Source organism: Bos indicus x Bos taurus, chromosome 8 (assembly GCF_003369695.1).
Source record: "Bos indicus x Bos taurus breed Angus x Brahman F1 hybrid chromosome 8, Bos_hybrid_MaternalHap_v2.0, whole genome shotgun sequence".
In the NCBI taxonomy this organism is placed as follows: Eukaryota; Metazoa; Chordata; class Mammalia; order Artiodactyla; family Bovidae; genus Bos; species Bos indicus x Bos taurus.
Genome location: NC_040083.1, coordinates 23,530,028 through 23,544,214, shown reverse-complemented (window position 1 = coordinate 23,544,214; position 14,187 = coordinate 23,530,028). Strand labels below are relative to the sequence as shown.

General features: G+C 40.9%; 1 protein-coding gene across 2 annotated transcripts in view; it reads right to left on the bottom strand.

The window, feature by feature from the left end:
- Positions 1-11,000, bottom strand: part of MLLT3 (MLLT3, super elongation complex subunit) — a 288,215-nt gene extending 277,215 nt beyond the window's left edge. The window contains exons 1-2 of one of the 2 annotated variants that reach the window (XM_027549149.1): positions 10,719-11,000; positions 9,129-9,309 (exon numbers count right to left, since the gene is read on the bottom strand). In XM_027549149.1, the coding sequence (XP_027404950.1) occupies positions 9,129-9,309; positions 10,719-10,730 (193 nt within the window). In that variant the 5' untranslated portion in view covers positions 10,731-11,000. Of the gene's footprint in view, positions 1-9,128; positions 9,310-10,266; positions 10,455-10,718 lie in introns of those variants that run through there. The other variant, XM_027549150.1, reaches the window with a different exon arrangement.
- Between the last annotated feature and the right edge of the window lie 3,187 nt (positions 11,001-14,187).

Below are 14,187 nucleotides of genomic sequence, written 5' to 3'. Positions count from 1 at the left end.
TTTATATCCAGAAACAGTAGAAGAAAGTAAATCTCTTCACTGTCTAGGCCACTATTATTGTATTAATATTTTAGGAAATCGTTCATGTATATTTTGCCCTTAAAAATCAATACTTCTACATAGCATTTGGCTTAGTATTGATGGGAAAATAACTAATGATTTCTGCTGGAAAGGAACAAAGAAAAACATTCATATTTGGCAAAATTAAATATATTAAAATGTATTTGCTCTGAAAATATCAATCTTCTAACATGGGTCATAACTAATTAAATTCAACTGATCATCTTTATAATCACTTATGAACATTATTTCAAATACATGGACCTCAGAATTAAGCTCAGTATAAGCCATAATTTTCTTTCATAAAAAACGATGCACTGATTTTATCCAAAAAAGGTAACTGTTAACTACTGACATACCAACTAAATCACACCCAGATGCTAGACTCTTTGGGCCTTGATCACTACAAACTTAACACACTTAAGTTAAAAGGATTAGGTTTTATTTCTTAAAACAATGTTCTATATCCTTCAAGGAGCTGGAATCTTACCATGGAGGTGGTGGGGGTGGAAAATATCAGGGAATACCTACCATTCAGAAGCAATTTCTCCTAAAGATTTAGTTTCAAAGGAAAACCTTAAATTAATCCATAAAATGAATTTGATTTTACCCAAAAGTGGCTATGGAGAACCTCTTCGTTTTAAATGGCATCTACCATGGTTACCACCACTTAATTAAGTCCTAGATCATGTCTACAAAAGCAGTTATGGCTGAACATTTGTCTGCTAATATAAGTGAATAATTACTCAGTGTTTTAAAAGTAAACATTTACCACCATTTATTACTAGTTATCTTTGCACCAGCACACTTGTGACTCATTGTGTCTACATGCAAGATCACTTCACATTTCTAGGCTTCTGATTAAAAGTAAAATGAGAGGGTAAACAAAGATGAAGACTCTCAAGAGTCCTTGCCAACTCTAAAAGACACAAGCACACTGAAGGCAGGGACCGCCTCTTTCTGTTATTTCCATCTCCCCCAGTCTTTTCACTGCATCCTGCACATACAAAGCCTGTTGGTTAAGCACATTACCATGCCCACAAATTATATTCTTCCACAAAACCCCAAAACCAGACAGGAAAACAAAATAAAACAAATCAATTTGACAAAATTAAAAACTTATGCATGACAAAAAGATACCATACATTAGGATACCAAGAAACAGAAACAAAAATGGGACAAGATGTTTTCCACACAAATAACAAAGAATTAACATCCCACAGATAAGGAAAATCTTTTTTTTTTTTTAAGACAGAGGATAGAAAAAGAAATCAATATAGGCAATCTCCCTCTGTTTCTAAAGAGGGAATGTAAATGGTCAGTAAGCATATAGAAAATGCTTAACCCCATTAGGAAACAGAAATGCAACTGAAAACAAAAAGACACTACTGCAACTAATAACAAAAATGAGAAATTTTAAAATATTCAATGTTGGCAAAGATGTAGAAAAAATGATACTCATTCCCTGACAGAATATAAACTGTCACAACTACTTTGTGGAGCAATCTGACAATGTCTATTGCAAATGGAAACACACACAGCTGGTATCCTAGACCTATATCCAAAATCTTGCTCATTTGCACAAGGTAACAAGTACAAAGATATTCACTGCCCAGAACAGAAAATGACCCATATATTGCTTAATGGAACAGAAAAGTTAATAGAGAACATACTCCTAAACAAAATACTAAGCAGAAAAAATTAAAGGGAATGAATTGGGTCTCTAAAGATAAAATGGGGAAAGGTTCAAGATGTACTGAGGCCAAGAGAGGTGGGGGGAGCAAGACACAAAATGATTTATTCATTGAATTGAATAGTTTTTGCACAATCTTATGAATATACTAAAAACACTAAATTTTCCACTTTAAAAAGGTGAATTTTTTGGTGTATGGATTATATCTCAATTGAAAAAAATGATTCACCCATTATGATACACTTCATGAAGATTTTAAGACACAATATACTATTACCTGTAGCAGTATAAATGTGCAAATGTACATAAATAGATGGGGAAGGGATTGAAGACTTGGAAGAAAAGACTGGGAATCATTTAAAAACTTGAGCCATATCTATAATACTTAATTCCCTCAAATCAGACAAGGAATCAAATAAGAAAAAATGAGCCAAAAAGGACCTACTATATAGCACAGAGAACTCTACTCACTATTATATAAAGACCTAAATGGGAAAAGAATTCAGTAAAGAAGAGATATAGGTATATGTAAAACTGAATCAGTTTGCTACATACTGGAAACTTTCACAACATTGTTAATCAACTATACTCCAATATAAAATAAAAAGTTAAAAAAGTAGGATAAAATGTAAATATATGTTCATTCTCAGTAAAGGGATGTGAATGTTTATTATATTATTCTTTCCTTTGTGTTTTCCTATACCTCCCTTTTTTGAGAATACAAAAAGGGCTCAAAACAAGCATTATCACCAACAGCAAATGGTAAATATGTATACACAAAGATATGTGGCACTACTAATCAAATAAATGCAAATAAAAATGAGGTATCAGTTCATGCAGCAGATTGGCAAAGATTAAAAAAACCTTTTAATCCCTAGTACTGGCAGCCATGTGGGGAAATGGGCAGTCTCCCAACTCCTAAGGAAGTATAAACTGGTACAATCTTTTTGAAGGGAAGTTTGGTAATGAATGTCAAAATGTAAAATCTATATACATAAGGAAATTATTGGAAAAACCATAAAAATGAATGTCAAGGATGTTCATCAGAGCATTATTTATAACAAATTAGAAATGAGAATATAAATTTTCAAATAAATAAATCTATATTTAATGTGATACCATCGAATTCAGCTTTAAAATGATATCCCACCACATACCATGAGGGCAAGAATGCTCATCTGTGTTTTATCCCCAACTTCTAGAAATACTCTAGGCACATGATAAGAGCTCTGAAAACCACTTGCTGAATAAATTATAATTTAAAGTTAGTTTTTGTGTGTATACAAATATAAACATAATTATAAAAAGATGCCTACCAAAATATTAATTATGGTTATCTACGAAGAATTTTCAAGTAACTCCTTTCTTGATATTTCTATGGTTTGATTTTTCTACAGTGAACATATATGTATAAGTTAGAAAATACAATTTTAATTTATATATAAAAATTAATATATGCATTCTTCATAAAGGCTAAACTGTAAAATTGTGCAATGTAATGTCTCACTGTGTAATGTAAGGTATCACACTTTCTATGATAACATAACAAAAACTTGTCAATTACCTGTAACATCATCTATGGGAAATTATTTACCCAAAAACTCTTTTCAGACAAATCATACTCCCAAAAGCAAATATAGCACTACAAAATAATGAGAACCACAAAATATAAGAGAAAACAAGATTAATGGATTAAAATAGCTGTTATGAGGAAGAGAATGAAGTAAAGAGATTCTGGCCACACACACAAAATGTTTTAAAAGAATATAAATTTGTATCACTGAGACAAGAGAATCTCTCCTACATATTAGTAGCTTCGTTGAGAAGTGAAAACACAAAAGTGGAGGGAAAAAAAAACTACAGAATTCTGTATTATTTCTATTGGGACAGTGTGAAACATTGTTTTAGAGATCAAAAATATCCTGAAATCTGGCCAATAAAGATTAAAGTCCAGTAAGTTCAGTAATATATTGAGTCCTTGCTTAATTACATAACTGCTATAATTGTGTTTAACATTTCCCCCGTTCCCAAGTATCTAAACTTTTCCAAGTTCTCTTTTGAAGACTTAAGTCACTAAGAGATTAAAAAAAAAAAAAGACACCAAAAAGTTCCACATCTTAGAACTGTAAAAGCTGTGTTAAGTACTGGGTATCATTGTATTAGATGATCAGGAAAAGAGCTAAAGGGCTCAGGTTGGTCCATGGAAGACCATTAGAAGGAAACTTCAAAGAGCCAAGAGAAGGAACAAAAAAAATCTTTAAAGAAAAATTATAAAACTGACTGATCTCCCAGCTCTGTCTACCTCCCAAAGGTACTTCTACAGAGGGTTACCCAAAATAATAGATATAAAAGGCTTCTGCATCATAAAACGGACAACAATGTTAACTATAAAATATAGTCAGTAAAACCAAATTTGGATTTTCCTTCTCAGAAAAAAAAAAATGTGTTAGATAATTGTTACACTGGAATTTAACCGTGCAAATACCTTGGAAATTTTACCCTTTCTCATTCCACTAAATAAGTATTTTTATTAGCAACAATGATAGAGGTTACAAGGAAAATCACCTTCCACATCTTAACAGAGCTGTTTATCTGTGTTAGATAGTATTGTGATTATTTTATATCAGAGGTTCACCGAGTATAAGTCTGCGGATCCCAGGATGCCCATAACCTTTTCCAGGAACTGGCAAAATTAAAACTATTTTTATAACAACTCCAGGACGTCATTTGCCATTTCACCCTTGTTCTCTCATAAGTGTACAGCAGAGTTTTCCAAAGGCTACATGATGAGTGGTAACACCACAGACCAGATACAGAAGACAGAAGCAGATCCAGTTGTCTTCTATCAAGCAAAACATTTAAGAGACTGCATACAAACACAAATAAAATGATGCTACTCCTCTCACTTTTCTTTTTGTTTTAGAAGATAATTTTTCATTAAAATAGTATCTATACACTCATCTAATGGGCTGATGATTGTTATTCATAAATTAGTAAGTAATTTGTTTAAACCATTTCTGGTTAATTTCAAATACAGGCAATATTAATACATACAATTTACATAAAAATTCGTAAATCTAATTCCTCCTCACCACTGGTCAACAACATCTACCCAAGAAAGTTCAAGAGCACTTTTAGAGAACTACATGGTAATCCATGTCCAAAAGGCAGTAGTATTTACTTTCGTTGTTTTGTCTTAAAAAGTAATGAGTGCTCATTTGAAGGCTTTAAATGTAAAGAATTAACATTTATCTTTAAAAAAATCAAACACTACCAAAAAAAAAAACCTCTCATCGCCACCAAGACCATAGCATCCACTTAAGAAAACTATTAGTAAGAGTTTGATGTTCATTCATCCAGAATTTATTTTATCCACATACATACATATACTTTTTATCTGTATAAGCACATTTTTTAAATGGGATTACGTTGATTATCTTATTTCACCTAACATCTCTTAAAGATCTTCCTGCATCTACAAATAGATTTACCCTCTTTTTTAAATAGATCACCAAGATCTAACTGTACCCCACTGAGGTCCCTTCTATGGATTGCTTCCAAATGTTTGCTATCCAAATACAGTCCAAAAAAATGCTGTAACTCTGTGGAGTTGTGAAGCCATATCTGTTGGAAAATTCCTAGAAGTAAAATTGCTGGGTCGATGTGCATAAACATTTAAAATCTTAATAGATTTTGCCAAATGTCCTCCAAAATGTCCGTGCCCAATTTATATTCTTACTAACAGCACGAGATTTCCTCTAGCAATTCAGCTTTTTAAATGCGCTTTGGTAAATTATACTTTGTGTTGCTTCAAAATGTCAAGCTGTAAAACTGTTCTCACTGGTCATCTTAATTCCATACAGAATTCTACACAAATCTCGTAACACTCACTGACTGTATCAGTATAGTCACCCACTTTTTTTTTCTTCTATAAACCTTTTAAATATCTCAGGAGACAAAATGCACCAGGTGCACACAATATTTTCAACTAGTAAGCCCTTAAATTTTAGATACCCTGATAAAAAGTTATTCAAACTATTTCGGAAGACTAACACAAATCAGAACTACACAGTAAAACCGGGCTCAAACACTTAAAGGAAAGTTACAAGTACAGATTTACTGCGCTTTATCTGCCCACTCAAAGGACTAAGGCTGCAAATAATAAGCTATCAAATCATACCAGTGGCCAAATTAGCTTACATAAAATAATAAGCAACAGATTTCATATCGTAAATGTCAATGGAACAGATTGCAATAGTAAGGATGGCAGTAATTGAAAAGAAAGTTCACTCAAATTCACATCATACTGAAAATGAAAACATTAATATTTTAAATGAAATGTTTTGAATGTGACTATTCATTTCAGTCATACCAGACTATTATAAATCTGTGCTAGTAATAAATAAGATATAGTCTTTTTTTGCAAGCAGATTGTTTTAAAATGCATTATAGTTTGACATGCCTATTCTGTAAATGGCTAATGGATATTCCAGGCTGCACTATTTTATCAAAATCTCCTTTCTAGGATTTTGTGCTAGTAGTTTTAAATGAAACTGTCTTTAGGACAGAGTAAAACCTTATCAATTCAAGTCCAATTAGTTCAGTTTTGAAATGGCATATGTACTTCTCAATGGGCAACAAGTTGAATTTACTGTAATTTTTTCCCCTATAAGTTCTCATAATATTACTATAGAATAAAGGAAATCAACATGAAAATCAATTTGCTTTTCCAAACCAAAGATTTATGAAACTAAGAACTCATTCATCTTAATGGCTTGAGCAGTTCATCCTCAGATCTAAGTCCACTTCTGTTTATCAACTACCATACATTTTGGAAGTGACTGAAACTGGTATTATTAATAGCCATTTACAGTTTACAGCATGCATTTCTTGTAACTCAGATTTCTCACAAAGCCATTTGCAGTTTCTTCCATTTTCAATCCCCTTATTTATAGATCTATAATATCAAATATATAACACTTTAAAAGGTACAGAAGTAGACTTAGAAATGCCTGGCATTCTTATTCTGGATTTATTCTTATCATTTCAAAAGACCTCATAAGCCAAAAAATAAGTCCCCAGGATTAAGTGGCATGTTTGGTGTTACTTGAATTTACAACTAACTATTCCCAATGAACAGAGAAACCTTCTCTTGCAATCTGAATCATGTGTAATTACAGTATGACAAGGTCTCTCCTGGGCTATGTAAGCTGGCATTTTTCCCAGGACTTGTCACATCATGGGAAGCACACATACAAATAAAAATCCAAAAATAAACATTTTGAAACAATGGCTTATAGACTACATCAAGAAACTCCACAATTGAGAATAAAAATTGAAGAACCCTACCAACAAGCATACATCTCTCACTAGAGAGGTCTGAGAAGACCTTGGTGTTATCAAACCACTTACCACACCTAGCAACAAAACTCCCAGGTGTGGGCTGTGCAGGCAGCACTCTCATGTCCCCTCAGGCTGGACAGAAAATCATTAAGTATGGGAAATAAAAGGAGACATCACCACACACACCCACTGAAGCAGAGAAACAGTGGTGAAATGTAGAGAGGTTGATCACCTCTAATTTCATAATACCAATTTGTGGATTGTTAAGCAGCCTAAACAAAGTTATCTTAAGAGCTACATCTTCGGCCAACTGGCTTAGTTTTCCTAATACAATAAATATTGCTTTTTTGTTGTTGTTGTTAAGGGTGTTTCACCTGGAAGTGAACAGACAGTCAAGTAGTCCTAACAGTGTGTACCAAGCAAGGATCTTAGAAGGTGGTTTCTTTTGTTTAAACTCCTCTGCTGTGGCTCTATGGACAGATGGAAAACAAAAAACAAGATCCCAAGAAACATCAGACCCAACCTCAGAGAGGGACAGAAACTTGACAATACTCATCTTCATCACAGTTCAGAGGAAAAATTAAGTATACTATCTCTGGCTATCTTCTGATACAAAGTGCTAACAAAATCTAAATGTTATTTCCAATAGGCAATGCATATCCCTACCCCTCTGTAAGAAGCTGGACTCATTTATTAACCAACCAGCAAAGCCCATCAAATTCAACTGTTGGAGTTTTCAAGAGCAGCTGTAAAACAAACCATTATAGGCAAAACATACACTCCTAAGACCCATTACAGGAGCTCTGGAAACAAAAATAAGCGTCAACACAAACCTCTGCCACCTCTAAGGCACACATTTCTCCTTTCTTTATTCAAGCCCTTGAATGTTCAATAATTTCCACCCGTAACTCTAAGCAGAATGGATTTATTATGATGTTAAGCTAAGAAACTGCAGGAGTTCTAGATGCCAATAAAGATTACGGATCAAATGGAAGATAACTGCTAACCATTGTGTCCACTTAGATAAATAAACCTGATCACAAACAAAGCACCTTACTGTATTACCTCCACTAATCCAACTAAAACAACAGGTCAGTAGCTTTCCAGAGACTGAAGGGACCAGAAATTGGGATTTCTCAAACCCTCTTTATATGTCTTGTAAAATAACACTCCGTTCCTCTTTTTTCCAAAACTGTCCTTTATGGAAAATGTTTTGAGGCCTCAGAGGCTGAGCAGAATTATGCAAACCAGACACCAAGGCTGCTAAAAACCAAGGTGAGGGAAGACTGAAGAAGGCAAGACAACGCCATTCCTCTGAAACTTAGCTTCGACCTCTGGCAGGGACCCTCTCCCCTGCAGATCACATCGGGCAAACACTTATGAACGTGGCTCAAAATCGAATGAGCAATCAACTGCCATCGGGGGGCTAAGGCGCCCTGCTCCCCCCACTCCCAACTGAACATAAAATCCTGGCGGTGGGAGGTCGGGGTGGATAACCCACAAAAAAGAAAAGTCTGTGACAGCTGGCACCTAACGCTTCACACAAGGAGGAAGGCAGAGAGGATCCTAAAGACAGGCGACTTCTCAAGACGGAACAATAACTACATCCCATGCATCCTCTGCTAACAACACAGGTAAATCTCAATTTCTCTAGGTTTAAAAAAAAAAGCGCAAGCTGTTTATTCCCTCCAGCCCCACTCCCCACGCCTCCAAACCCAGCAACTAATTGCAGTTTCCCCGCAGAACTCGCGGCTAACCCCAGAGGACCGGTGAGAGCTGGCTTGGGATGAATAAACACTCGACACCTGACGGTCCTTTCTCTGCGGTGACTTTCAAGGAGCCGAAGTGGCGCGCGCGCGGGCGGGAGCGGGGACCTGGCCAGCGCGGCGCCGCGCACCCCGGTCCCGAGCTACGCCGGCGAGCGCGACGCGGGGGGCGGGGAGAGGGGCAGGGGGACCGCCCGGACCAAGCGATTGTTTCCACCGCCAGCAAAGACATTTTTTATCAAGCTCCTTTTGTATTCGAGCCCTACCTCTTTTTGGCCTAGGAAAGCTTTCGTGCAAGTGGAAGACGACTTTCTCCACAAAGTGCTGTATGTTACTGTGCTCCGGACCGCGCACGAACACCATCCAGTCGTGGGTGAAGCCCTCCACGGTGGGTTTTTTCCTCACCTGGGCGCGGTGCCCCAGCTCCAGCTTCACCTGCACGGCACACTGCGGGCAGGGGGGAGGAGAGACAGCCGTGAACAACAGGAAGGCGACCGTTCGACACTGAACATTGCGCCTGACATTTTTTTTTTCCTCCTTCTTGAAACGCACATAAAAGGAAACGGCAGTGCCCTCTGCATCCACGTTTCACGCGCGTGGGCGCGCACACCCCACACCCCCAAATGCAGCCTATCCGGCCTGCCCGGCCCCCGGCACCCCCGGGCCCGCATCCATACAGGCCGGGATTGTAACGGAATGTTACCCCCGATTGGGAAGGGGGTCCGGTGGTCGGGGCGGGGGGCGGGGGGGGGGGGTTAAGAGAAGCCAGCACACTCAGCCACTACAAGCACGACAACGAATGCATCGGAAACAAATTAGAGACAATTAGGAGGCGATGCCGGGGCGGTTGCCCGCCGTGGGAGGGGAGGTAGCTAGGACACCCGAAGGGGGTTCTCGCAAGCCCCCACCCCGAAAGTGCTGCGGCGACAGACACACGCCGAGGAAGTCTTTGTGTACGTGTGTGTGTGCGTGCGTGTGGAGCGCTGTGCCAGGCGGAATGGAAACTACAAGCTGCCTCTGCCGATGGGCACAAACTCCCGTGTTCTTACCACGGGGTTTGTGCACAACAAAAATGAGACGTCGTCACACACACACGCACACACGCCCGCAGGAAAACACGCCGAGGCGTCCATAACTACTGCACCCCGCACCCCCATCGAAAAGCCCCACGCGATCGGCGAGACCAGCCTAAGAAAGCCCCCGCAACACACTTCCAAGAACCAAAGTGGCCCCAAAGTACCTCCCACCTCCCCCCAAAAATGAAATTCAGAAAGGCAGGGCGGCGGGCGGACAGCCGCGGAGCCCCGACTGCGCACAGCCCGGCGCGGGGGCAAAGTTGCGTGCGGCCCAGCGGCTGTCAGCCCGCTCACTCCGGCTCACACTCGCGCGCCGCGGAGAACGCACCATCGTAGCGGCCGGCGAGGCTGCTCGCCGCGTCCCCCGACTGTGCCCGCGGCTCCCGGCGGCGGCGGCGGCTGAAATATGGCTGAGTTATTATTCGCCTCCTTCCACCGTGTGTGTGTGTGTGTGTGTGTGTGAGTGCGCGCGTGTGAGCGAGAGTGCGCTTCTTGCGATTGCAAAGAGGCGAGGAGGGAGGGAGGCGCGGGGGGTGGAGGGGCGAGTGTGTGTTAGTGTGTGAGTGTGTGTGTGTGCGCGCGCGCCGGGGAGGGGGGTGAGAGGGAGGGGAACGGAGACTGAGGGAGAGGCAGCAGCTCCCTGCAAGCCGTACCAACCTTTCTCTAATTGGAACCGCTGAGCGCTGGCGCTGTCTGGGCTGCGGTGGCGGCGCAGGGCGAGGGAGGAAAGGCGCGGGGGCGGGGGGGGAGTCTTTTATTATTATTTTTGCAGGTACTTACCGAGCTAGCCATGCCTGGGGGCCCGGAGGTTTGCTGGGGTGTTGTGTGGTACCCCCCCTCCCCCGCCCCCCTCAGCTGTAATTCATGAAGAGGCTGCTATGAATGAGAGCGCGCCCAGGAGCGGAGGGTAGATGGCGGACATTCTCTGCCTTTTTCCCCCCGCGATCGCTTGCTCGCTCGCTCGCTCGCTTATTAAACTCAGCCCCAAAAGCAAAAGCAGCAGCAGCAGCAGCAGCTCCAGGGCCAGAGGATGAGATTCCGGAGCATGCGCCGTGGCGCCTGACACCGGGGCTCCGAGCCTCACGGGGCGGAGGGAGGGCGCGCGGGCGGGGCGGAGCGCGCGGGGAGGCCGAGCGAGCGAGCCAGGGGGAGCTCGAAAGAGCCAATCACCGGCCACCTCCCGAAACCCGGGCTGCCAGCACGGCCACACTGGAACGCCTCGCTTAAAGTAACAGGTTCCTGCTGGGGGGTGGGGAGGGGGGCGGGGAGGGGGCGCTGGAGTGGGGAGAGGGGCCAGCTGGGGAGCCATCCCAGTCTCTGTGTAAACTGCTCTCTCCCTACAATAAAAAACGGATTAAAACTGCTGGAATGTAGCCACTGCTTAGAGCCCCCAGCCGCCGGAGAAAGGGTGTTAAATTAAGTCTTTGGCGTTAGTTAGCACGCTCCGGGAAGGGAAGGGGTTTCTTTTACTTTCCACCACGTCTTTTTTATGGTTTTGTGCTGAAAAGGCAAGAACTCACACCCAAACAAACTTATTTAAAGACAGAGCGAGAGAAATGCCACCCTTTCAAACAGCATCTAAAAGCAATCGCTCAGTTTTATAACCGGCAATGATTCCCTGGCCCCCTTTCCCATCCTCTCACCCCGCCCTTCTGCTACCGCTACCGAAAATTTTAAAATGAAATGAACAAGAGCAAGAAATAAGAAGGCTATTTCCTTCCCAGGGAACGCCTCCTGCGTTGGTAATCCACAAACGGGAGGCACCACAAAGCGGTGCCCAGGTGAATCGCTAGATACCTGGGAGTGCTGGGTGCGGACCTTCCGGGACCAGGCTGGGAGTTGTATTTTGGGGAAGGGTCCCACTCCTGACAGCCTGCTGGGTTGCATCAGAACGTGAAAAATTGTCCCCTAAGGACGCGGGGGGCAACTGGGAGTCTTAAAATAGCAGATAAAGTTAATACTGACTGTAATGTGCATAAATTGGATTATAATCTTTAGGCGTATTGGTGACAGCTAACGTAATCCATCTCTGGGTATTAATCCTGTTAGGCTCCCGGGTGATAACCAGTCGCAGGAGTGTTCCCAGAGTCGCGCTTCTACAAAGGTTTCCACTCGGATTTTACTTGGTCTCGGTGGCCGAGGTAGAACAGCGCAGACACGCGTGGGGCGGGGTAGAAGGACTGACTAGCTTCCTTTAGCAACACAGACAACCTTTACAAAGGAAGCGGATAAGATCTAGACGATTGATTTGAAAGTGAAAGATGGGTGTAACTTCGGTTCGTTATAGAAGGATCGTTGCATCTTCCTAGCCCTCATTCCTTTTTTTGCTCCCTTTATCTTCTTTCTTTTCTCCCCTTTTTCCTACCTCCCAACTTCTTTCTGAATCTTTCCCCTGGTTTCACTCTCTTCTCCCTGTCTTCCCTCTTTACTTGCCTCTCTTTTATGTTTTCGGCTCAACTATATTGCTTTCTTCTTTTCATTTTTTTCTTTCTTAAAACCACGAAAGCAAGTTGTCTGGGCCCTTGGATTAAAGAGAGCGATATAGGGAAAAGGAGTTAGCTGGGACATCGGGGATCCTCGATGTTAATTTGTCAGTCCTTCCAGCTGCTCACATGACGATAACCAGAATTAGATCGGACCGCTTCGGGCCAATTTTAATTTCCACTGCAAGCCTCCAACTTGAGTGGCTTGAACCCCTAAAACTGATACTCTGCTCTCTCCCACTTACAACCAAGAAAGCTTTTACCGGTGGATCCCAATTCCTCCCACCATTTTACTGGACCTAGTAAAATAACTGGACCTAGTGAAATAATGGAGAAAACCGTTGCGGATAGAAACATTTTAATCCAAGTCCAAGAATTTAGATTCTCAACTGACCTACATGTACACTGATGCATGTCATCTTGCAGGCATATGTGTGGTTGTGTCTGTTTTTGTATATAAGAACTAAGTTGACATGCACCCAAACAAACTGTGTGTTAGGATCTAAGTGAAGGGTGGACCTACTTGCTATGCATTATTAAATTGTTAAATAAAATAATCAAATTGGAAAGAAGTCCTTTGGAATAATAAGATAGAAAACTGATGGCTATTTGGATGTGCCATTAATAAAGCCGTTTCCTATAAAGCACAACCATTAGGCAGGGAGTCTAGCTTAGCACACGGGTGAAAAATAATAATCCATTCTTCGCTTGAGTTGACTTCGGGGTTTGGCTAACTTCTTCCAAAGCCATCAGGGCTGTCTTGGGATTCTCTCTATGATTCATACTGCGCTGAGGGACTGATGTCTCCTTTCTGAATTACGTGCTTGCAGAATTCAGATTTATTCCAGGAGTCATCTAAGCCATAGAGTCAGAGAGGATCTTTTACCATTATTTCTCCTTTCTCAAAGAATGCTTTCTTTAAAAACCTTAAGAGTAATTCTTTCTCCGGACCCTGGAAATATAGATTCCGTCAGTAGATGGCGCACGGAGCCCTTCCACGGACGTCCTTATGTGACCTCTTTGCAACAACAAGAAAAACTCAGGATGGGGGAAAAGAAAGAAAAGAAAATACAACCCTGAATACTCCAGATTCTACTTTTGAGCAAAGGAATTTATGCCAGTCTTTCAATTTATGCCAATATATTGCTTATAGCCTATTCTAGAAACTGTCTATTAATTAAAAGGATTCAAAACAGGATTAACAACAGGTTAATTTTGTATTCAGCATATCTGAAGCTCTTTGCACTTCAGGTGAGGTACAAATGTGAAACAACCCTTTGGGTCCTTGACAGTGTAATTATAGAAAGTATTTTGCAAATAAGTTTTTCAACCAATTTTTTTTCAGTTCTAAATACCACCCCCTCCCCAAAATTAAACGAAAGTGATGAGGGATAAAACCATTTGTTTATCGAAAGAAACAATTATCTTACCAAAATTCATACTGCAGGGCTTGGCAGAGTGTGAACCACCATTGAGTTAGTTTTTGAGGAGCGGAAAAGAAAAGCAATTGACATCATCATATCAAATAAAATACTTGATGGAGAATAAAAGAGGAATATGTCCAGGATGGATCTTCACTACTGGATCACTGCCACCACCATGGCTACTTCCCTGCATCATCTTCTGGTTCCAGTCCTTTTATTTGCAATTGATTTGTTTCGTTTAGAAGCTGAGGCCAGTTTGGATGTTCTAGCACCTCATAACTTCTTTAAAGAGTAATTAAGGTGTTGCTTTTTAATACAATTTTACTTAATTGTGAAAGATTA